Source organism: Chiloscyllium plagiosum, chromosome 17, assembly GCF_004010195.1.
Source record: "Chiloscyllium plagiosum isolate BGI_BamShark_2017 chromosome 17, ASM401019v2, whole genome shotgun sequence".
In the NCBI taxonomy this organism is placed as follows: domain Eukaryota; kingdom Metazoa; phylum Chordata; class Chondrichthyes; order Orectolobiformes; family Hemiscylliidae; genus Chiloscyllium; species Chiloscyllium plagiosum.
Window position 1 is genome coordinate 42,023,133 of NC_057726.1, and position 24,452 is coordinate 42,047,584.

The 24,452-nt window shown below is 39.2% G+C and overlaps 1 protein-coding gene across 2 annotated transcripts in view; it reads left to right on the forward strand.

The window, feature by feature from the left end:
- Nucleotides 1-24,452, forward strand: part of tent4b (terminal nucleotidyltransferase 4B) — a 90,967-nt gene that overhangs the window by 45,779 nt on the left and 20,736 nt on the right. Inside the window, exons 4-11 of one of the 2 annotated variants that reach the window (XR_006314119.1) lie at nt 5,507-5,627; nt 9,218-9,325; nt 10,994-11,122; nt 12,901-13,114; nt 19,383-19,509; nt 19,605-19,708; nt 23,866-24,056; nt 24,154-24,173. Coding sequence is in view for 1 of the 2 variants with exons in the window: in XM_043706948.1 (XP_043562883.1) it covers nt 5,507-5,627; nt 9,218-9,325; nt 10,994-11,122; nt 12,901-13,114; nt 19,383-19,509; nt 19,605-19,708; nt 23,866-24,056 (994 nt within the window). In the remaining variant the exon portion in view is untranslated. The remainder of the gene's footprint in view (nt 1-5,506; nt 5,628-9,217; nt 9,326-10,993; nt 11,123-12,900; nt 13,115-19,382; nt 19,510-19,604; nt 19,709-23,865; nt 24,057-24,153; nt 24,174-24,452) is intronic. The other variant, XM_043706948.1, reaches the window with a different exon arrangement.

The window sequence follows — 24,452 nt, forward strand, 5'->3', positions numbered from 1 at the left end:
ACATCGCTATCCTCCAGTCTTCTGGGATCTCATCCATGGCTAACGATGACGCAAAATATCAGGCAGGCTCCCGCAATTTCTTCTCTACTCTCTTGCAATGTTCTTGGATTTATCTGGTGGAGATTTATCCACCTTCATACATTGTAATACCTCTACTGTGACATGAACTGTCCCCAAGATATGACCACTAACTTCCCCACGTCGTCTTGTCTTTCTCCATGGTAAACAGAGGAGAAATATTTATTGAGGACCTTGCCCCTCTCCTGCGGTTCTACACACATCCACTTTCGTCCTGGAGGAGTCCTATTCTCTCCCTATAGTTATTTTTCCTTTATGTTGAAAGGACCTCTTTGGATTCACCCTAATCTGCACAGCCAAGTCAATCTGACCCCTTTTTTTGCTGCCCTCATTTTCTCCTTTAGTAAACTTCTGTATTCCGTACATACCTCTAGGAATTCCATTGATCTAACTGTCTGTACCTGAGCCATGCCTCCTTTTTTCTGGTCAAAATTTTATTCTCTTGTCATCCAGAGTTCACTATTCCTGCCAACCTTGCCTTTCACCCTCACAGCAATATATAAACATTGAACTCCAGCTATCTCATGTTTTGAAGGCCTCCCACTTGCCAGAGGACCCTTTGTCTGCAAACAACCTACTTCTGTCAACCCTGACAGGCTCTTGTCTAATTCTATCAAAGTTTGCCTTGCCCCAATTTAGAACTTGAACCTGTGGACCATCTCCATAAATATTTTAAAATTAATAAAACTATGGTCACTGGTCCCAAAGAGTTCGCCCACTGTCATCTCTGTCACCCGTCCTGCCCTACTTCCCAAGAATAGGTCAGGTTTTTGCTCCTTCCCAAAGCAGACCCTCTATATACTGCTTGAGGAAACTTTCCTCAACAAATTGCACTTAACAAATTCCACCCCAACTAAGCCCTTAGTGCGATGGCAGTCCCAGTCTCTAAGAAAATTAAAATTCCTGACTATGACAACCCTGTTGCTCCTAAAAAGTCTCCACAATCTCCTTGCATATTTGTTCCTCTAACTCCTGTTGTCCATTTGGGGGGGTATTGTAAAACCCCAATAACGTCACCATCCCTTTCCTATTTCTTAGCTACACCCACAAAGCCTCACTGGATGATCATTCAGTTATTTCATCTGACTACTGCTGTGATACTTGCCTTAATCAAAAATGCAACTCCCCTCCCCTCTTTCCACCACCTCTGCCCTGCCTAAAGCACCTGTACCCTGACATATGAACTTGCTGATGCTGTCCCTGTCTTAGTCATGTTTATGTAATGGCTTTCATATCCAAGTCCCACGTACATAGCCATGCCCTCAGTTCATCAGCCTTACCTGTCAGCTCTCTTGCATTTAAATAAATGCAATTTACTCCATTAGACATTCCTTGCCCCCTGTCATGTTCCAGCCTGACCTGTCTCTTCAACTTACTATTTCTGATTAGTGTATCTCCTTCGAGACTCAGACTTGCCTCCCTGCTGTTGAAGATCCTATCTACCCCCGCCAACCTAATTTAAACCCTCCCTTGCAGCACAAGCAAACCTGGCTACCAAGATATTGGTCCCCCTCCAGTTCAGCTGCAACTCATCCTTCTTGAACAGGTCACTTCTAGGCCTGAAAAGATCCCAAAGATCTAAAATTCAGAATCCCTGCCCTGTGCACCAGTTGTTCAGTCACACGTTCATCTGCCATATTCTCCTGTTCTTGCCCTCACTAGCACATGGCACTAGAAGTAACCTGGAGATTATCACCAACGAGGTCCTCGTTTTTAACTTCTTTCCTAGCTCTCTCTAATCACTCTGCAAGACCTCATCCCTATTTCTACCTATGTCATTTGTGCCAACATGCACAATGAAGTCTGGCTGCTCACCCTCCTCCTTCAGAATGTTAAACCACTCTGAGACATCCTGCACCCTGGCACCTGGGAGGCAACATGCCACCTTGGCACCTTTAGCAGATTACGAGGCGAACATTTATGCATGTTTTGTTTCAATTAGCAGACTGGTTTGACCTCTGCATCGAATAAATAGACTGGCTAAAATAGTACAAAGTTAAGGAATTTGAATTTTCACCTGTTTCAAAGGATGATGATATGTTCAAGTCTTTTGAGAAGAGTGGCTATTCATATTGTAAAATAGCCATAATCAATAATTTTATTAGCATGTATGTACTGTCCAATGAAATACCCTTATGTAGAGATCACAGTTAAAACTGCATGTAGCAAATGCCAACATTTCTGAAGGTTGCCACTGACATGAAACTGAACTGGACCAAATATATACTGTTGAAAGGCAGGTCAGAGGCTTGGCATTCTGTGGGGAGTAACTCAACTGCTGTGTCCCACATATCATCTACAAGGCAGGAGTGTAATGCAATATCTTCCAGTTATTTGGAGAGTGCAGATCCAAGAACACTCGAGAAACCTGACAATATCCAGGACAAAGCAATCCACTTAAATGGCTACCCATCTCATACATTCAACATTCACTCCTTTCAACACATGCATAGTGGCGTCAATGTGTACCACATGCACGATGTGCTACAGTAACTCATCAAGGCTCCTTCAATAGCACCTTCCAAATCTGTAACCTCTACCATCTGGAAGACACTGGTCCACAAGTGCATGGAAATCACCACCGATAAGTGTCCCTCCTGGCCCCATACTATCCTGACTTGGAACTTTATTGCTATCCCTTGTTACTGGGTTAAAATCCTGGAACTCCTTTCCTAATGGAATGTAAGAACACCTACACTAATAAGGGCTACAGCAGTTCAAGAAGACTGTTCATCCACACCTTCTCGAGGGCAATTAGGAATGGCAAAAAATGCTGACTTAGCCAGCGGTCTTGACATTCCATGAAGAAAATAGATACGTCAAATCAGTATTTTTGTTTAAAACATTGGGTATAGGTTAGTGGTTACAGAAGTGATGGGTAAGCAGGACTTGGACCAATATAGGACATAAGACAATAAGACATAGAAATAGAAACAGGCTATTTGACCCACTGAATCTGCTCCACCGCCCAGTGAGATCATGGCTGATTTGATAATCTTAAACTCCCATGACTCTTGATTCCCTTACTGATTGATTGATTAAAAATCTCTGTTTATGTCATCCTCGAATTTAACAGCCGAGCCTTTACAGCCTTTGTGGCAAAGAATGCCATTGATTCACTTCCCTGGAGAAAAAAACATTCTTCATCGCTGTCTTAAGTGAGCAACACATACTTTGGGATTATGTCACCTGGTCCTAGACTCAAGGGGAAACGACCTTTCTGCATATTCCCTGTCATACACCATGAGACTGTTGTGTTTCGGTAATATTGACTGTCATTCCTCTCAAGAACCATTAGAATAAGTCCTATAGGAAATGTAAGTGTGATAAAGGAAGTGCATATTACATGCAAGGCTCTTAATATGTTTGATCTAATAACTTGCACAGTTAGAGCAAACCTTCCCTTTATACTCCTCCCCCTTGCAGTAAAGGCAAACATGCTATTTATGAGACTAATTACTTTGCATCATGTCACATAGTTAAGAAATGCTATGTTTAAGTAAATAGTGATGCTTGGAAGGAGTATGTACGTCCTATATTACACATGGGTTTTCCTGTCACAGTGATCTGGGAGAGCAGAACTTGAACTAGTCACTAACATAGTGGCAATGTTGTACACGATTATGCATGCTACAGCAAATAGTTATACATTAAAACCTAAAGTATAAATTACAGGATCATGAAAGTTCTGAAGATTTTAATTTTGTACCAATGATGTGAATGATTTCAAAAATAATTTATTTGAAAGTAAGCTGTACAGGAATTGGTTTCAGCATTTTTTTTCTGTCAGACAATTAAAAATGAGACCTCAAAGACTTGTAGAAAGTGATAATTGATATTTTGTATTGCTTCAAATAAAATACATATTGGCCAATACTGTTCAGCTCCAAATTTAAAAGAATAGCAGCATCACTTAATATTCGGGAGGTTAAAAGTCAGTTTGACTGTGTGAGTATAATTCAGCTTGTTATATGTGGATGTTATTGGACAAGACAAATAGTGGCACAGGAATTGCATGCACTAGTAAGACTTGATGTTGCTTAAATTCCCATGGCATTGCTCACTGTAATCAAAAGATTTGTGGTTTTATTACAACATGGATGTTTCTGTTGAGACAAAGGCCATTTTTATTAAATGGCATCTTGAGACCTTTTACTGATGCACTGAGAATTTAATTCCATAGCAATACTCATGATTATGAAAACTGTAAATCAGTGGTGTTAAATATTTTATATGTTCCATTACTTATGCAGGTCTTATCCCATAACATTTTAAACAAGAATGTTCAATATATTATGTACCAGACATGAATTAGAATTATATGTCTCTGACAGCAGGCTTAAGGAGAGGGATTGGGTTTAAATATCATGAGATATTGCCCTGGGTAATGGCAACAATCCAAATTCCTACATTTTTGTGATATTCCTTTCGATGAAGGTGTTTGACCTTCACTTACTCTTCCAATTCTATTGCTTCTTTTTATTTTTATTGTTGTACCAATCTTGGCTTTAGGACACACAGACCATTGTTAGTTGCAACCAAAATAAAATCCCAAATGGAGTCTGTGCACAATCATCCCCTCTGCTTTGCAGGAATGAAATTGTGAGAGTTGACTAGAGGAACTCTCTTTTTAGGCTCTTTCCATATTAACCATTTCTCGTTCCAATCTTAGTCTTGTTGGTAATGGGGCCATAGAAATCATGGCTTTTCTTGGTTAGATCTTTCGGCTTTGCTTCTCTTTTACTTACCTGTTAAAGTAAGATTGTTGGTTTTTAGTGTTTAAATCAAAGAACACTCGAGCTATTAATCATTGCTGTGACATAGACAGTGAAATTATTTGGAGACTAAGCATATTTTTATGAAAAAATGTCTTGTTGTTAAAAATGTATCTAAATTAAGAAAATGAAACAATCTGCTTTTTAATATTTGACATAAATTTGGCTTGGCCTTTGTATAACCATGAAAATGGACTGTGTTGTATGCAGTTTGCCACTTCTGAATCTTTAAGTCAAGAAGTAATGTGAAATATTCCAAATAACCTTGAATAAGGAATGAATAAAAACTGAAATTCTTCGAGAAACTGAGCAGGTCTGCTGTATCTGTGGAGAGAAAACAGTTGATATTTGAGAATCCAATGGCCCTTCAGAACTTTTGAAGAAGTGTTTGTTACAGATGAGCTTGATTTATATGGACTCCCATTTTAAGTGCTTTTGTAGGAAGCCTTTTTTGAAAAATTTTGAACAATTATATGAAGTGTCTTCATTACTTGTATTCTGTTGGTTTTTAACTTTTCCTGATGAAATGCTGTCTAATTGTCTGTCTGGCTGAGTCATGTTCAAATTTGTGAAGTGCGAATTTCCATTTTGTGTTGAATTTTGATCTTGAATCAAAAAAGTGTTTCATTACATTTTTATTCTCTGCTGTTCAGTGATATTGATTTGGTAGTATTTGGAAAATGGGAGAGTCTACCTCTTTGGACTTTAGAGGAAGCACTTAGGAAACACAGTGTTGCTGATGAGAGCTCTGTCAAAGTCTTGGATAAAGCAACCGTAAGTATTTCAATTTGATTTTTGCATGTCATCCTTTTTGTTGATTTAAAAATAGTGGCAAATACAAAAATGTGATTGCAATATTTGTTGATAGTAAATAAACTCTGTGGTTCTTCATAAATATAGATTGTAATTTTAAAAATTAATGAGATTGATGCAACATTGTATTATTGGAGTGACTGAATGTATTGGGAGCAGATCTGTCTGTCCCAGTTCTGTAGGAGTCTCAAGGCATCACGTTTCAAGGGAGAATAAAGCTCCTAAGGAGAGATTACAATTACTAAATTTAAACACTCTTCCATATCCAATTCTGTTTCTTCAACACATTGGCCATAGCTTGAGTGAGGAAAGGGTGCTCTGGGATTTTCAGATGCCTCATGATTATGTTGGCTGACATTGAAGCCAGGAGACCTGTGACTTTCCACAACATGGCAAATGATGCCAAGTGATCTCCTTAAGAAACTCTAGAAAGAAATACCAAATAGTAAAGATAAAGCAGGAAAAGATTCAATGACTTTGTAAGGTCGACAAAGGTGAGTCCAATTCCTATCTTTTTCTGTTTTCTTGCTTGTGATATTAATGACTCTCCTCTCTGCTCTAAACCTGCAACATATACTTCACTACCAATCACAAAGGAATACTATACCACACCTCTATTTCAGTGTCAGTAGGCATCAATCTGCTGCTTGCTGCCTTCACTGTTTTCATTAACTGCTTTTCTCCTCTGAGGGGGAGCCTGTACCTCACCTCACGACTTTTCACTCAAACTGCTCTCTTCAGCATTAACACTTCCATTCTCCCCATGTTTGCTTCTTGTCCTTAATAGTTTATCCACTACATTGATTGAGACCCACACACGTTCCTTCCTTCTAATCACTCAAACCTTTCCCTTCTGTCACTGCAGGACAAAACGTTTTCTGTAGGTATATATGCAGGAAGCAATTCACGAAAGTAAACACGATTAAAATTAAGGAAATTGCACACAGAGATATTAGGTAATCCAGGTTCGAATCTGATTTTTTGCGGTTGGAGTTTAAATTCAGTTACTAAATCTGGAATTGCTAGTCTTGGTAATGGCTGTCTAAAAACTATATAATTTATTTTGATCTTCCAAAATCCCTTGGATTCTAGAATAGTTTCCAAAAATTGAATTTAGCAAACCTCATTCCTTTACTGAAGAAAAGTCGAAGAAATTGCAAACTGTAGGAAGTTAGCGTAACATCAGTTTTCTTCGTTCTTGGAATGTGAGTATTTCTGGCAGAGTGACCATTTGTTGCTCATTCTGTGACAGTGAGCAAGTAGTATGAAGGTTGTTGTTTTTAGTAGTCCATTATTAGGAGTGTAGTTCAGAATACTTACAAAAGTCATATGAACAAATAAACTAGGAGCAAAAGTAGGCTCTGAGTTTGTTCTGCCATTCAGACAAATCATGGTTGTTCTGCTTGTCACTGAGATAACATGAAGCAGACTCCACATGAATCTCCTGAAAGGAAATTGACAGACCTATTAACAATACTTGAGGATGTAACTAGCAGAATCAATATGGGGAACCAGTAGAGATTATAACACAAAACTGGGTCTTGTGGGAATTTAGTGAATTTATTAATACGAATTGATGATTGGCAGACAATAGGAATAAAAAGGACATTTTTGAGTTGGCAGCTGTAACAATTAATCGAACAGTTATTTGGGCATCAGCTATTTACAATCTATTAGTTTGGGTCATAAGATACAGGTGTAGGAATAGGTGATTTGGTGCATCAGCCTGCTCCAACATTTATTATGATCACAGTTGATCTGATTATGTGATCTGTTGAGGGGTTAAAGTATAATAATTGTTTCTGCTCACTCCACACCACCTCAGCCAATAGTTCTGCATGATGCTTGAAAGCCAGTTTAGCAAGGCAACACTTGAAGAGCTGTGGTTTACAGCCCATGACGTCTTAGGATTGAGATTCCGTAGATTGCTACAATCAACTGAAGAGACTTCATGTCTATAGCAGTCTGCTCAAGTTTCAGTAGTTGAACTAGGTCTAATAGTTTTAACAAGTGAGCTTTCAACTTTCTTTCCAAAAAGGCGCCATGGATTGATTAAATTGATGCAACTGATTGTTTTGGATGCCTGTTGAAATCTTCACAATTGACACATCTGAAATATGTTTGTAAAGCAGTTTATGAATCTCTTCATCAGTGAGTAATGTAAAAGTTGGCTAAATGTTTTCAGTGTCATGCAATGCAAGTGAATAAGACTGCTAATAGTGTGTTCTAGTTTTAGTTTTTTTATTGTAGGTTCCTTTTACACTTCATCTAAATATTGAAAATTAATTATTTACAAAGAGTACTAGATAGGCATTTTACTCTTTCTTGCATTTGTTCAATGAATCCTCATTTAGTGGATCTGCCTTTTCCAGTTAGTCTTCCATGGATAGCAATAATGTGTAGGATGTAGCCAGCCACAGCAGTGCTGGGCACTGTCTTTGGAGCATACTTCAGAAAATCCAGAGGCACATCAAGACCCTTGAATCTTGGTTTAAGGAGCTAGAAAGTGAACTAAGTGATCTTCATTACGATGTGAGAGGCTTCATATGGCTCAGCTACTCTGTTCTGAAGAACACCCTTAGATCATGTCCAAACTGCAAATATTCATAAGAGGTTGGAAAATAGAGAATATTTCAGTGCCACAGGAAGAATGAATCATAGCTGCTGGATATTTGGTGCAGATGTACAGTATATGATCCAGTTGTTCTGATCACAACCAAGTCGCATGTTAATTGAGTGAAATTCCTTGTGGTTGTCGAAGGTACTAATGTTAATCTGAATGTAGTCAACAACTCTCTCTTCTTTCTAGGGGCATCATTTGCAAGTTGTTGCAAACCCCAAAATTGTCTCATTTAATTGGCATTAATTTGAAAACATGTGCAAGTAATTATTGAGAGATTATGCAGATATTCTTTGCATTTATTTTCCTGGTTATACTTAGTCATAGAGATGTACAGCACAGAAACAGACCCTTTGATCCAATTTGTCCATGCCGGCCAGATATTCTAAACTGATCTCGTCCCATTTGTCAGAATTTGGCCAGTGTTCCTCTAAACCCTACCTATTCATGAACCCATCCAGAAGCCTTTTTAATGTTGTCATTAAACAAGCCTCCATCACTTTCTCTGACAGCACATTTCATAACATGCTCTCAATCTCTGCATGAAAAAATTGCTCCCTTTTAAATTTTTCCCCTCACTCCTTAGACCCATGCTCTCTCGTTCTGGACTCCCATTCCCTGGGGAGAAGACCTTGTATATTTAACCTATCCATGCCCCTTGTGATTTTGTGAACTTCTATAAGCTCACCCCTCTGCCTGCGATGCTCCAGGGAAGATAGCCCCAATCTATTTAGTCACTCTGGAAAGTTCGAACCCTTAAGTAATGTCATGAGAGATCGTTTAAGTATTGACAAGTTTTTAACTTTGGTTAGTTAATTTTCAATTGTTTATTGTTTTGAAAGGAAGAAGTTGAGTGCTGCAGAAATTAGGTCACTTCTTAATATTTGTTGACAAAGTTCCATTGTATTATTTTTTTTCTTTTATGCATTAGGTACCTATTATTAAACTAACAGACTCCTACACTGAAGTAAAAGTTGACATCAGCTTCAATGTACAAAATGGAGTAAAAGCTGCTCAGCTTATTCATGAGTTTATTAAGGTAAAGTATTCTGCACTATATGTTGTGTTGGTTTGGGGATGAATGCTGGCTAAGACCTTGAACCACATTCTCTCATTCTTTCGATATTTCATGTGCAATAAGATAAATATGTTCTTGGTTTAAATTTGTTTCTGTTCTGAAGTTACTGGATCACCTAAGATGCTTTGACAAAGGGTCAGTTAGACTCGAAATGTTAGTTCTTTTCTCTCCTTATAGATGCTGCCAGACCTGCTGAGATTTTCCAGCATTTTCTCTTTTGGTGACCTAAGATGCTTGTTGGTTGGGTCAAGTTTCACATAAAGGTTGCTTTGGTTCTGTCTTTTCTGATTTATACTGCTGAGACTGTAAAGTGGCCCAAATAAAATGTTTTTGTCCATTTTCCATGTTGTGACTGAAAAGGATCTCATTAAAATTAATGATGGTAAAGTACCATCTGTCTGTTATAAAGTCTCATTTGAATGTTCTAGTCAATTGCATGTATTCTCTGCCTAGCTGATCTGTCTTAAATATTTATTTCTCCTTTGGGCAAAATTGATCCCTTGTTAACAAGGAATCCTTAATATTATTGCATGTCTTTTCAGGACTGCAAAATATCCTCACAGCACAGCCCTTACATTTGAGATCAGTCTGTTAACTGCAGAGTTTCCCAAACATTTTCCATTGTGAAATTTTCCAGTTTTGAAAAATATAAACTTTTGTGACTCCTCAGTGAGACCTGCAAGAACAGAATGAGTAGATGAAACTCTGAAAGTGGGACTTATGTCTACATAAAAAGGCAACTGCTATACCTTGGTTCGAGCTCCAGAGTGGCCATTGTTGCCTTGGAACTTGTAATTCCAGAATTTGAAAAGTTTGGTAAAAATTAGAAAATATGAATAAAGTTAGAAAATCAGTGTAATTAGAAATTAATTTCAATGCAGGCAAATCTGAGATGGTGGGAAAAATATGGATTGAACACATTGATAAATGAGAGTTAAATGGAATGAAAAAGCAACAGGACCAAGACGTAGAAGTGCAGAAGTCAGTATAAGTAATGAACTCAATGAAAAATACACTGTAGCAACTTTCCAAGCCTTGTTCAACAGCACCTTCTGCTACATACAGCATCTGCAATACTTTCAGTTTTAAAATCAGAAACAAAGACAGAAATGGCTAGAAAAGCTCAGCAGGTCTGGCAACATCAGTGAAGAGAAATCAGAATTAACGTTTCTGATTGAGTGATCCTTCTTCAGAACTCTGCCCATGTATGTAGCAGAAAAAGTAATGAATGTTTGTGAACAGCACCTGCAAGTTTTTGTCAAAGACGCAGATTGTACTGAATTGGAACTCTCTCGCTGTTTCTTCTCTGTTGCTGGGCCAAAATCCTGGAACAGCATTGTAGGTGTAGCTATGTCATAAGACCTACAGATTTCAAGAAAGGGGCTAACTACTACAATCTGAGAGGCAAGAGGGGATGGTCAACAAATACTGGCCTTGTCATTGCTCGGGAACAAATAAAAATAAATGTATAGTCGAATGTTGTAAAGTTATTTCCTTCCCTTTGAATTTTTCTTTTTTTCCCATGCTCTTTATTTTAGATTTCCAAAAGTACCATTTAAGAATGAATATTATTTTGACACTGCCAATTTCCTGTTTTCAGCTGTCCAGTGTTTTATTTTCTTTTTGTAGAAGTTTCCTGTGCTCCCGTATCTGGTTCTAGTGCTGAAGCAGTTCCTGCTGCAGAGAGACCTAAATGAAGTGTTCACAGGTGGCATTGGCTCCTACAGCCTATTCCTAATGGCTGTTAGTTTTCTACAGGTGAAGTACTTTATCTGAAGATTTGCATCTATGTTCTCCCCTAGTTTCATAAGAATTTTGAAGCACAAGTGCAGGCACTCAGCCCTTTGAGCCCAAGGGGCAGTCATGTGATCTATTCAATCCTATCTACCTCACTTGCCATTGAGCTATTTCCCTTCCTAACATTGACCTCACAATTTATAAAACAATCTTTTGATATTGCACTTGGAAATTTCAATTGCACTCCGTTCACGCTTAGTGGGAAAATTCAAGAGTTCTTTAGATATTCAAGAGTTAGAATTTCAAGATTTATATGCTTTTTTTAAAAAAAACTTTCAATGTGGGAGATTTAGTATTTTTAAAAACACTTAAATTACATTCACCTGGCTAAAATACAGTAACATATCTATAACTGATGTTAAATTGACAACTCTGTAGTTTTCTTCTTATCCCCTGTCCAAGTGATATTTGCAGATTTCAGTTCGAATATGTAATTTGTAAATCTAGAGAGATTTGTGAAATGGTGATCAAAGTATTTGCAATTTCCCTGACTTCAATACATTTCATCAGTTGTGTGACACTTTAATCTTTTACTATAAATTCTGTAAGCTATGATCGTGCCCCACTCACTCCCTCACGAAGGAGCACAGCTCCAAAAGCTTGACTTTCAAATGAACCTGTTGGACTATAACCTAGTGTTAGGTGATTTTTCATTTTGTCCATCCCAGTCCAACACCGGGACCTCCACATAATTTTTTTTGTTGTAATTCCCTGAGTGAAAACCATCAAATCTTGAGGATTTCTGTCTTAATTCTAGTATTTTCCTGCTCTACCGTTTTTTTCACTTGATTTAAATTCTGATACCTTATCTCACTAACTGTTTTTAGGTTCGCTGTGCCATTGACATTTTATTGTGTTTCGCTACTGTGAAAACAAATACGAAAATGTCATGTAACAGATCTATAATTTAAATATTGTTCAGCACGGAAATACTTGTATTAATGCTTAAACATTTCATGTTTCCTCTTATCAATCTTTCTGAAAATACACTCTAATCTCCAAACATTGATTAATCCTGCTTTACTACACCTTGCTATCACAGATTTATCCACTGTAGATTCTCAGACACGTTGTTGCAGAAAAGTGAACTGAATATATTCTAGGAAATGAATCGTAAACTGTTTGTTTTTTTCCCCTCTTCTTTTCCTACCATAAAATTCCTCATCTAAGTAAAATGTTCCTTCAGAAGCATGCATATTTGAGCACTTACTTGCAATTTCTCATACCTAGTCGGTATGAAAACTTGGTTCTTCCTATCTATTGTAAAAATTGGTACTTCTGCAGTTTGGCAAAAAAAATGCCAAGGGATTCCCTTGACAGACTCTTCTAAGGAGAAGAAACCCATAATGTAAACTGTTAATAGTGTGGTATCATGCGTCATAAGAGTTTTTGATGGTACTATATTGAAGTGATTTACTGTTAGTGACTACATTTGGGTTCTTCAGTAGTTGTTAGAAATATGCCATCTGTCTCACTAAAGATGCGACACAAGAGGTGATTTTCTATTAGATATATTCTGTGTAACGCTAAACATTTGTAACCTACCTTTTAAGTCTTTCTGATTAATTGTTGAGTTATTTATAAGTACATAGTTCAGCTGTTTTAGCCTTCCATCTTGAAGGCAGCCTTCATGGTTATAGTTTGGTAAAGAAGTCAGTCTTTTTAAATATGTTTTTCATATCTTTTATTTCTCATCATGTCAAAATGTAATTTAATGTATAATATTCCTTTGTTTGTAGTTACATCCTCGAGAAGATGTCTGCAGCTGTGATGCTAACCTTGGTGTGCTTCTAATTGAATTTTTTGAACTATATGGAAGGCATTTTAATTATCTTAAGACTGGTATTCGGATAAATGATGGGGGTTCATATGTTGCTAAGGATGAAGTGCAAAAAACAATGGCTGATGGATACAGGCCATCGATGCTGTATATTGAGGATCCACTGCAACAAGGTAATTTATTGTCATTGAGGTCAACAGCACAGAAAAAGGCCTTCAGTCCATGCCCCATGTAGGTCAAAAACAATAGCCTAATCATTCCAATCTAGTTTTCCAGCACTTGGTCAATAGCCTTGTATGCCTTGGCATCACAAGTGCATATTTAAATACTACTTGAATTCTGAGGATTTCTGCCTATACCCTCTCTTACAGGCAATGAATTCCAGATTCCCATCATTCTCTGGAAAACGATTTTCCCTCCTCTCCTTTAAACCCTCATGCCCCTTAACTTTAAATCTGAGCCCCCTGGTTATTGATCCCTTCTCCAAGGGCAAAGTTTCTTCCTGTCTAATCCTAGCAATACCTCTCAACTTTGTGCATCTCAATTATGTCCCCTCTCAATTTTCTTTGCTCTGAGGAAAACAACTCGGGCTGTATCATTTTATCATCGTAACTGAAACTTTCCAGCTCAGTCATCTGAGTAAATCTTCTCTGCATCCTCTCCAGTGAAATCACATCTTTCCTATAATGTGGATTCCAAAACTGCCACAATACACTCACTGTGGTCTAACCAATGTTTTATACAATTCCAGCATAACTCCCCTGCTCTTAAACTCCCTGTCTCAGTTAATAAAGACAAGTATACTATTTGCAACCTTAACCACTTGAGCCACCTGTCCTGATAACTTAAGGGACTGGTGGATATGCACACCAAGTCCCTCTGATCCTCAACGCTTCCCAGTGTATTAGCATTCAAGGTGTATTCCTTTGCTTTGTTTGTCTTGCTCAAGTGTGTTACCTTACACTTATCTGGTTTGCATTCCATTTGGAATGATCAGTCCATCTGACCAGGCTGTCTATGTTCTCCTCTTATCTAAGGCTATTGTCTGACCACTTATCATCCTGCCAATTTTTTGTATCATTTGCAAACTTCCTTATCAGCCTGCCTACCTACCAGTCTAACTCATTTATATAAACCACAAACAGCAAGGGATGTTGAGACCTCATTGGACACAGACTTGTGCTAAAAGAAACCCTCAGCCATTTGTAGATCCAATTTGCCAAATTTCCTTGGATCTTATGGGCTCTTACCTTTGCTATTGGTCTCTCATATGGAACCTTACCAAACATTTGGCTGAAGTCCAAGTAGAGTACATCAAAAACATTGCTCTTATCTACACGGCTGGTCACTTCTACACAAAAGGCAATCATGTTAGTCAGATTTGACCTTCCCTAACAATAAAGCCATACTTGATTAATCCTTTTCTCACCAATTGCAGATAGATTTTGTCCCTCAGAATTGCTTCTGGTAGTTTCATCCACTGTGGTTAGACTGAATGGCCTTTAGTTTCTTGGTTTATCCCTTCCTACTTAGATAATGGTACCACATTGGCTGTCCTCTGGTACTTCATTTGTGGCCCGAGAAGAATTGAAATGTTTTAGTGCCCCTTCCTCCCTTGCCTCTCCTGGGATACATTTTCATCCAGACCTGGAGATTTATCTACTTTTTAAGCCTGTCAGACCACTCAGAATCTCCACTCTTTGATAATTTGCAATATATGACAGACCTGCTCCCAGATTTTTCTGTAGCATCCCTCTCGCTAGTGAACACCAACACACCGTATTCATGTAAAACCCTACCTCCATCCACTGGTTCCACACACACATTTCTGCTCTGATCCTTAATACACCCTACTCTTCTAGGAGAAAGTGAGGACCGCAGATGCTGGAGATAGAGCTGAAACTGTGTTGCTGGAAAAGCGCAGGCAGCATCCAAGGAGCAGGAGAATCGACGTTTCAGGCATGAGCCCTTCTTCAGGAATCCTGAAGAAGGGCTCATTCCCAAAACATCCAGAAACATTCCAGAAAACATTCCTGAAGAAATTCCCTGCTGTTACTATCTTACTTGTACACTTCTCTCAGATTTGCCTACATATCTGCTCTTTTAAATTGTGCCCATATGATTTAATTTGAAGAGCTTTCTAAGATGCCATCCCTCCTTACTGCTTTTTTTTAGATTACTTACAGCGTGGAAACAGGCCCTTCGGCCCAACAAGTCCACACCGACCCGCCGAAGCGCAACCCATCCATTCCCCTACATTTACCCTTTACCTAACACTACGGGCAATTTAGCATGGCCAATTCACCTGACCTGCACATCTTTGGACTGTGGGAGGAAACCCACGCAGACACGGGGAGAATGTGCAAACTCCACACAGTCAGTCGCCTGAGTGGGGAATTGAACCCGGGCCTCTGGCGCTGTGAGGCAGCAGTGCTAACCACTGTGCCACCATGCTGCCCATTTGTGACACCTCCTTCCCTGTCTCTCCTGAAGAGAAGCCTTTAATTAGTTCATTTACTACTGGTACTGAAGTGGTGATTAAGATGATAGATCATGTGTAAAATAGTCAGAAATTTATTTTGTGATAACACACTAAAATGTATTCTTCCCTTTCCTGAAGAGTTGTTGGTGCATGGAAGTGATTATCAACTAGCGTTGTGACTAGGGTATTGTAACTTCACATATTAATGAAGTAATTACCATGAAAATCCTTTTTGTTTTGTCTCGAAGTTTGCAGTGTAATATTTTGAGTTCCATTTTTGTTATATCTGACATTAGTTGTGCTCTAAGTGATAATGTAGGAATAGTGCCTTATGTTTTGATGTTTTATTTGATACTTATGAAGGTAGTTTATGAATATTATCAATTGATACCTGCAGATGTTGGTTTTTTTTTATTACGTGATGCACAGTAGTGTGCTGTATAAAGGTGTAACAGCACTTAACTAAGAAACTTGTATTTCTGGTGTCAGAAGCTATAGTACAACAAGGAGTTTATTCATGTGTATTTAAGGGTTCAGTTATGAGTTTACAAAAATTTTGTCTTAAGCCTTTAATGCTACTTACCCATATGGGCCAATACAAAAATCTATGGAACTGGAGACCATTTGGATGAAAGATGATCAAGTGTATTTCTCATCAATGTATTGCAAAAATGCATCAAAAATTGACCCAATCATTTCAAGTTTGGATTGTCAATTAATTGGAATCTTTTATTGAAATCAATAATATATACGTGCTTCCACAACTAGAAAGCAGAAAGTAAAGAACAGGAAAGTAAGTTAAACTTTTCAAAATTAAGATCGAAAAGACTTTGAATAAAATATGCACAAAGAATAAATGTCAAGATAATATTTCAAACTGTACTAACATAAACCAGTCAATTAAAGCTACTCTTAAACTTGCTACGCTATCAGACAGATTAACATATTTGAAATGTTACATAGTCTTGAAAGGTTCATATTATCTTTTAAAAAAATAAATTAGTTAAATTAGAACGTGTTAAAGTGATTATACTTGGTGCAGGAGACCAAATGGATAAATCATAGAATCTCTTGTGTGGAAGCAGGTCATTTGGCCTATCAAGTCCATACTGACAATCCGAAGAGCATGATCGTGGCACTCCCCCGCCTCCCAGCTCTCTAACTCTGCATTTCCCACAGCTAATGCACCTAGCCTGCACTTCCCTAGACACTATGGGTAATTTAGCATGGCCACTCCACCTAACCTGCATATCTTTTAGACTGAGAAAGGAAACTGGAGCACCCGGAGAAAACCTACACAGACATTGAGAGAAAATGTAAACTCCACACAGACAGTCCCCAAGTGTGAAATCGAACCCAGGTCCCTGAAGCACTGAGGTAGCAGTGCTAACTACTGAGTTACTGTGCTAACCAAATCATTAAAATATTTGCATTTTTTTAATATTAAGTGATTTAGCAAAGAAGGAAGCCATCCAATGTCATACCTATGCTAACCTAGCTCCCATGAACCTATAAATAAATTTAGTTAAGTGTTTATCCTGTTTCCTTTTATAAATCATATTGATTCAACTGTCACTATCTTTTCAGGCAGTGTATTTTGGGTTGTAACTCACTGTAAAAGTACATGTTGTCTTCAGTTTTTTTTTGTCTATCAGCTGCTGAAAGCAGTGGATCCATAGCTGGACAAATTTTTAAATTTTCCAATTGTGTTTGAGGGAATGGAACTGAAATGAATGTGACAGTGATCATGGTAGTTTAGCAGTAATTATCCCTTATTACACTATTAGGAATACAATTCTTCTCTCTGACACCAGCCTTAATTTTTTTTTGGCTGTTTTAGAGCAAACAATGTAGGATTACTTAGGGTTTAGAAGATAGGAGCAGGAGAAGGCCTTTTGGCCCTTTGAACCTGCTCAATCATTCAACGATTGTGGCTGAACATCCAACTCAATAGCCTAATCCTGCTTTCACTCCATAAACCTAGATGACATTTGCCTCAGGTGCTATATCTGGCTGCCTATTGAATACGTTCAATATTTTGGCATCATCTGCTTCCTGTGGTAATGAATTCCACAGGCTCATACTCTTTGGGTGAAGGAATGTCTCCTCACCTCTGTCCTAAATGGTCCACCCTGACTCCTCAGACTGTGACACCTAGTTCTGGACCTACCGTGTCTAGTTCGGTTAAACCCCCCCACCCCACTCGTCTGAACTCCAGCAAGAACGGTCCTAACTTAGACAAGCTCTCCTCATGCGTTAGTCCTACCATCTGCAGAATCAGCTTGGGAAACCTTTGCAGCACTCCTTTGAGAGCATGAGCATCCTTCCTTGGAAAAAGAGACCAAAACTGCACACAATGTTCTAGGTATGACCACACCAAGACCATGTGTAACTGCAACAACACATCCCTGTTCCTGTACTCAACCTCTTGCAATGAAGGCCAATATACCATTTACCTTCTTTACCGCCTACTGCACCAACAGGTCTGTCTTCAGCTAATAGTGCACAAGGACATCCAGATCCCACTGCACACTCCCATCTCCCAATTTACAGCCATTGAGGCAGTAGTCTGCCACCTTGTTTTGGCTTCCAAAGTGAATAACCTCCCATTTATCCAAATTATACCATTATACCACATCTGCCAAGGGGTTTCCCACTCTCCCAACCTGTCCAGATCATGCTGAAGGATCTCTGCATCCACGTCAAAGTTCACCCTCCTACCCAACTTAGTATCATCTGCAAACTTTGAGACGTATTTTGTTCCCTCATCAAAATCATTAATACATATTGTAAACAGCTAGGGTCCTAGCACCAAACCCTGTGGCACACCACTCGTTACTGCCTGCCAATTTGAAAAGGACCCATTAATTCCTACTCTTTGTTTCCTCCTCCAACACTTCGCCCAATCCCATGCAATTTGATCTCGCACCATTATCTCTTACAGGGACTTTGTCAAATGTTTTCTGAAGTCCAAATACACCACATCGACTGGCTCCCCCTTGTCATCTCTACTAGTTTAATCTTCATAAAATTCTGACAGATTTGTCAAACATGATTTCTCCTTCAAAAATCCGTGCTGGCTCTGCCTGATTCTGCCACTGCTTTCTAAGTGCCCTGCTACAAGGTCCTGTGTGGCCAGCGCAGCACAAGGCCATTTAACCCAACTGTCCAAGGCAGTGCTGATGCTCTCCTTAAGACTTTTCCGCTCTTCATTAAAATTCACCACCCAAATATGCTTATCTGGCTTTTCTTAAAGCATTTAGGCTATTTGCTTCAACCACTCCCTGTGGTTATAAATTCTTACAACTCTTTGGGTGAACTAGTTGCTTCTGAATTCCCTCTTAGATTTCTTGGTGACTATCTAATATTTGATGACATTATGCTCTTCCCACTCTAGGAAACACTTTGTCTATACTCTTATCAAAACTTTGAATGATTTTAAATATCTCTTGAGCATTAGTTTTTCAAGAGAAAAGAGACCTAGATTATCAGACCTTCCCTGATATGTATACATACAGTTCTGGTCTCATACTTTATGATCTGTTCTGCAATCTCCAGTACTTCTGTATACTTTTGATATTAGCTTTGTCAGAATTGTACACTGCATTCTACGTTGTTTAGCTGAGGATTGATGTCATTTAGGCATAACTGGTGTGCATAAAATGTACAACTTTGTAGTAATTGATTTTGGCACAAGTTCCCTCAGTGAATTTGACTGAAGCAGGGCATATGGGTATGGCTGGCAGTTCCCTGCTCTTAGCTGAGCATCTATGGATGCTATAACTGTGGGTAAAGTAACTGTCACTTTTTTACTCTGTCATGACGGTATCTTTGATTATGTGACAACATCTGGACCAGTGCATTTTAATTTGGTATATTTTGTTTCATTTTATAGAATTCGATTGGGCATATAGTGTCCATGGTGTGTTGAGTAATTTTTGTTTTTCTCTTTTCTAAAGAAAATGATGTTGGTAGGAGTTCATATGGTGCCATGCAGGTAAAGCAAGCCTTTGATTATGCCTATGTTGTTCTAAGTCACGCTGTATCTCCAAATGCAAAATATTTCCCAAACAGAGAATGTGAAAGGTAAGATTTATTTGAGCAATTTAAGTCTACTTGTGTAACACATTATAATTTATCTTTCCAGACCTATCCATTTAATATTCTGTATATTTTAACAGTATATTGGGTCGAATAATCAGAGTAACTCAGGAAGTTGCTGACTACAGGTCTTGGATACATGAGCATTGGGGACCACCAAACAGTAATGATTCTCCATTTAATGGTAGGTGTTTTGTGACTAAATTATTTGTAGTAATTTCTAGTAACTAATAACTAAAAAAAACTTAATGTTCTCATAGAGTTCTACAACATGGAGAAAGGCCTTTTGGCCCAAGCTGGTCCATGCTGACCAAAATGTCCATCCACTCTAACCACGTTTCCCTGTACTTAACCCATATCCTTTTAAACTTTTCCTATCCATGTATTTGTCTAAATGCTTTTTAAATGTTCATGTACCCATCTCAACTACTTCCACTGGCAGCTCATTCCACATGCACACCGCCCTCTGTGTTTTTAAAAAAAAAAGTTGCCCGTCAGATTCCATTTTATTCTTTCCCAGCTCACTCATCCTCGATTCCCCAACCCTGGAGAAAAGACTGAGTACATTCACCCTATCCATACCTCTCATGATATCATACACTTCTATAGACTCCCTCCTCCATCTACTATGCTTTAAAGATAAAAAAAAGCTTGTTCAACCTCTCCCTGTAAATCAGACCATTAAGCCCTGGAAACATCCTTATAAATTTCTCCTCCACTCTTTTCAGCTTAATAACCTCTTTCCTATGATAAGATGACCAAAACTAAACACAGTACTCCAAGTGCAGCCTCACCAATGTCCTGTTCAACTGCAACGTAACTTCTCAACTTCTATACTCATTGCCTTGACTGATGAAGGCCAGTGTGCCAAAAGCTGCCTTCTCATCCCTGTCTGCCTGTGACTCCACTTTCAGTGAACCGTGAACCTGAACTCCAAGGTCCCTCTGTTCCACTACACTTCTTAAGGCACTACCATTCACCATGAAACTCCTACCTTGATTTGACTTTTCCAAAATGCAAGACCTCACATTAATCTATTAATCTACATTTGCCATTTCTTGGCTCACTTCTCCAGATGATCAAGATCCTGCTGCAATTTCTGATAACCTTTCTCACTGTCCATGATACTACCTATTTCATGTCATCTGCAAACTTATTAATCATGCCTTGTATATTCTCATCCAAATCAATGATATAGATAACAAACAGCAATGGGCCCAGCACCAACCTCTGACACACTCCAAGCCACAGGCATCCAGTCTGATAAGCAACCTTCCACTATTACCCTCTGTTTGCTACCATCAAGCCAATTGTGTATCCAGCTCATCCTGGATTCCATGCAATCTAACCTTCCCGAGCAGCCTACCTTGTGGAACCTTATCAAAGGCCTTACTGAAATCCATATAGACTACATCTACCACCCTGCTCTCGTCAACCTTCCTGGTCACTTTAAAGAGCTCTTCACAAATTTGTGAGGCATGTTCTCCCATGCACAAAGCCATGCTAACTACTCCTAATCAAACCCTGTCTTTCCAAATGCATGTCTAATCTTATCTCTCAGAATCTTAAGTAACTTACCTACCACAGATCTTAGGTTTATTGGTCTTTAGTTCCCAGGTTTTTCTTTACAGCCCTTTTTGAATAGGGCACAACATTAGGGGTGGCACAGTGACTAACATTGCTGCCTTACACTGCCAGGTTCCTGGGTTCGATTCCAGCCTCTGGTGACTGACTGTGTGGAGTTTGCATATTGTCCCCGTGTCTGCATGGGTTTCCTCTGGGTGCTCTGGTTTCCTCCCACAATCCAAAGAGCAGGTTAGGTGAATTGGCCATGCTAAATTGCCCATAGTGTTCAGAGATGTGTAGGTTAGGTGCATTCATCAGGAGGAAATGTAGAGTAATAAGGGAATGGATCTGGGTGGATTATTCTTTGGAGGGTCAGTGTGGACCTGTTGGGCCGAAGAGCCTGTTTTACACAGTGGGAATTCTAATTCTAATTCACTCCCCTCCAGTCTTCCAGGACCTCACCCTTGGCTAATGATGATGCAAAATGTCAGCCAAGGCCCTTGCAATTTCTTCTGTAGCTTTTTGCGGTGTTCTTTGATACACTGGTCAGGACCAGGAGATTTATCCACCTTCGTGCGTTCTAATACATCCAACACCATCTCTCCTGTGACGTGGACTGTCCCCAAGATATGACCACTAACTTCCTCAAGTTCCCAAGTCTTCGTGTTGTTCTCCATGGTAAACACAAGAGAAATATTCATCGTAGATCATAGAATCCCTACAGTATGGAACAGCAGGCCATTTGACTCAACAAGTCCACACTGACCCTCCAAAGAGTAACCCACCCAGACTCATTCCCCTACCCTATTACTCTACACTTGTCCCTGACTAATGCACCTAACCTACACATCCCTGAACACTATGGGCAATTTAGCATGACCAATTAACCTAACCTGTACATCTTTGGATTGTGGGAAGAAACTGGAGCAAACCCACGCAGACACCGGGAGACAATACAAACTCCACATAAGCAGTCATCCGAGACTGGAATCGAACCCAGGTAACCACTGAGCCACTATATCGCCCATATACATCGAGGATCTCGCCCATCTCCTGTAAATTTCCATTTTGGCCCTTGAGGGGTCCTACTTCTGTCGTGGAGAAAATGTAGAAAAGCACCAGGAGACACTGAGAGTTCTTCAAGAAGTAGGTTGTTTATTTGCAAACAAAAAACCATGGCACTCAAAGTGAATTCTTGGATGCCCCCAAACCTCTGGGTCTGTGGCTCTTTATACCTTTTCACTATCATGTTTTTGTTAGCTTATCAGTATGCCCAACTGTGTTAGTCAGAATTACCTCACTCTAGATTTACAATAAACCAATAAAGTTAGTTTGTATTATCTCTCTACTTCTGGCACTCTAGTTTTTCCTACATTCTACTTAATATTATTCTAATGTCACGATTAGATATTTTACTATCCCATCTACCACAATGGTCTCCTATTCCATGCTGACTCTACTACTATTAATTAGATATTTAATGTCATGTCCTAAAATATTTATTGTCATGACTTGTTCCAACCTGCCTTGATGATATTTAGCAAGCGAATCTGACTTTGCTAATTGTTGTTATCTAATCCCGCCATAGTGACTTTTCAGCCCCAACTTGACTCTGCTAATTGGTGTAGGAGCATTCCACTATTCTTCTCTAAACCTTAGCTGCCTGTTCTCCAGGCTGAATAGCTGAAATTTCTGAAGTTATCCCTCATAACAAGCATTGAAGTAACTTGTAAATGTCAAGATTCTTCTTGGTCAGTTAAGTGGCCCCATCCTGCCACAGTGACCTTTTGACTAGTGTAGCATTGCACAGACCCCTTGTAACAGATTGCCAGTGGTCTTCATGCTTTAATCCTTTCCATACTTTCATGCTCTTTATTTTCCATATTCCCTCCCTCGTTATTCTTTTTGCTTTAATATATTTAAAGAACTTCTGGATTCACCCTAATCTACCCCCCAAGGCTACCTCATGCCCCCTTTTCACCTTCCTGATTTCCTCCTTCAGTAAACTCATGTATTCCTGATATACACATTCTCCCCGTGTCTGCCTGGGTTTCCTCCGGGTGCTCCAGTTTCCTCCCACAGTCCAAAAATGTGCAGGTTAGGTGAACTGGCCATGCTAAAGTGCCCGTAGTGTTATGTGAAGGGGTAAATGTAGGGGAATGGGTCTGGGTGGGTTGCGCTTCGGCGGGTTGGTGTGGACTTGTTGGGCCGAAGGGCCTGTTTCCACACTGTAAGTAATCTAATCTAAATACCCTCCAGGGATTCCCTTGATCCCAGCTACCTGTACCTGAGCCATACCTCCATGTCATTACATGTTTATCGCTGACAAGCTGGAGCCAAATATAATGTGAAGAATCTGTAGCTTGTCCTATTTTCATTGTTGAAACTGACATCACAACTACCATTTCTATTTCCTTAGCTTGGATACCTCTAAACCTTAGCTGCCTGTTCTCCAGGCTGAATAGCTGAAATTTCTGAAGTTATCCCTCATAACAAGCATTGAAGTATCTTGTAAATGTCAAGATTCTTCTTGGTCAGTTAAGTGGCCACTTTTCAGTTACAGGGCAATAGTGGAATTTTGTGTCATCCTACACCTTCGGAGAGCTCAGAAGGCACTGAATTGTTACTTCGGATGCTAATGGGATAGAACTTTGAGGTTATATTGTGTGATGAATATTGATCGGTAAATAGCTACAAATTGATGCTTATGGAAAAAAAAATGATCATTTTGGACAGAGTTCCTGTATTGGCAAACTTTTTCTCCTCCTTTCTCAGGGAACGATGTGACTTTGCTCGTTGGCCCACCACAGCTGGATAAATGTAACAACAATATTTCGGAAGAGTGTGCAGTCATTAGCCAGCCCAGATGCAGGACCTCTGAAACATGTCTCAGTAAACACTCTTCAAATTCATCGTCTGGTCCATTGTCCTCTGCATCTTCTACCTTATCCAGTTCAAGTGATGTTGTAAGTAACATACTTGGCGGTATGTTAAGATTCCCTTTGTGGGGTAAAAGTATTCTGTATCGAATTCGAAAATTTACATGTTTCTTTTTAAATGTAGCTTGCGGGACAAGTAGGACTGTAAGTAAGAAGCAAAATAAATTATTTGCCAACATGTAAAAATTGTTGAAAGTATACTTGTACAAATAAGGGGCCCACATGGATAGCTGTCAGCAGTTGATTTAATTCTGCTTTGGAGGTTATTTCTCTACTGATCCAGTTACAAGATTACTCTTCCATGGTTAATTTGAGTGTTGTGCATCTTCAGGTCTATCACCTAAAATCACGAGGGGCATGGATTTTCCCTAGGGTGGGGGAGTCTAAAACTAGATGGCATAGGTTTAGAGTGAGGGGAAGATA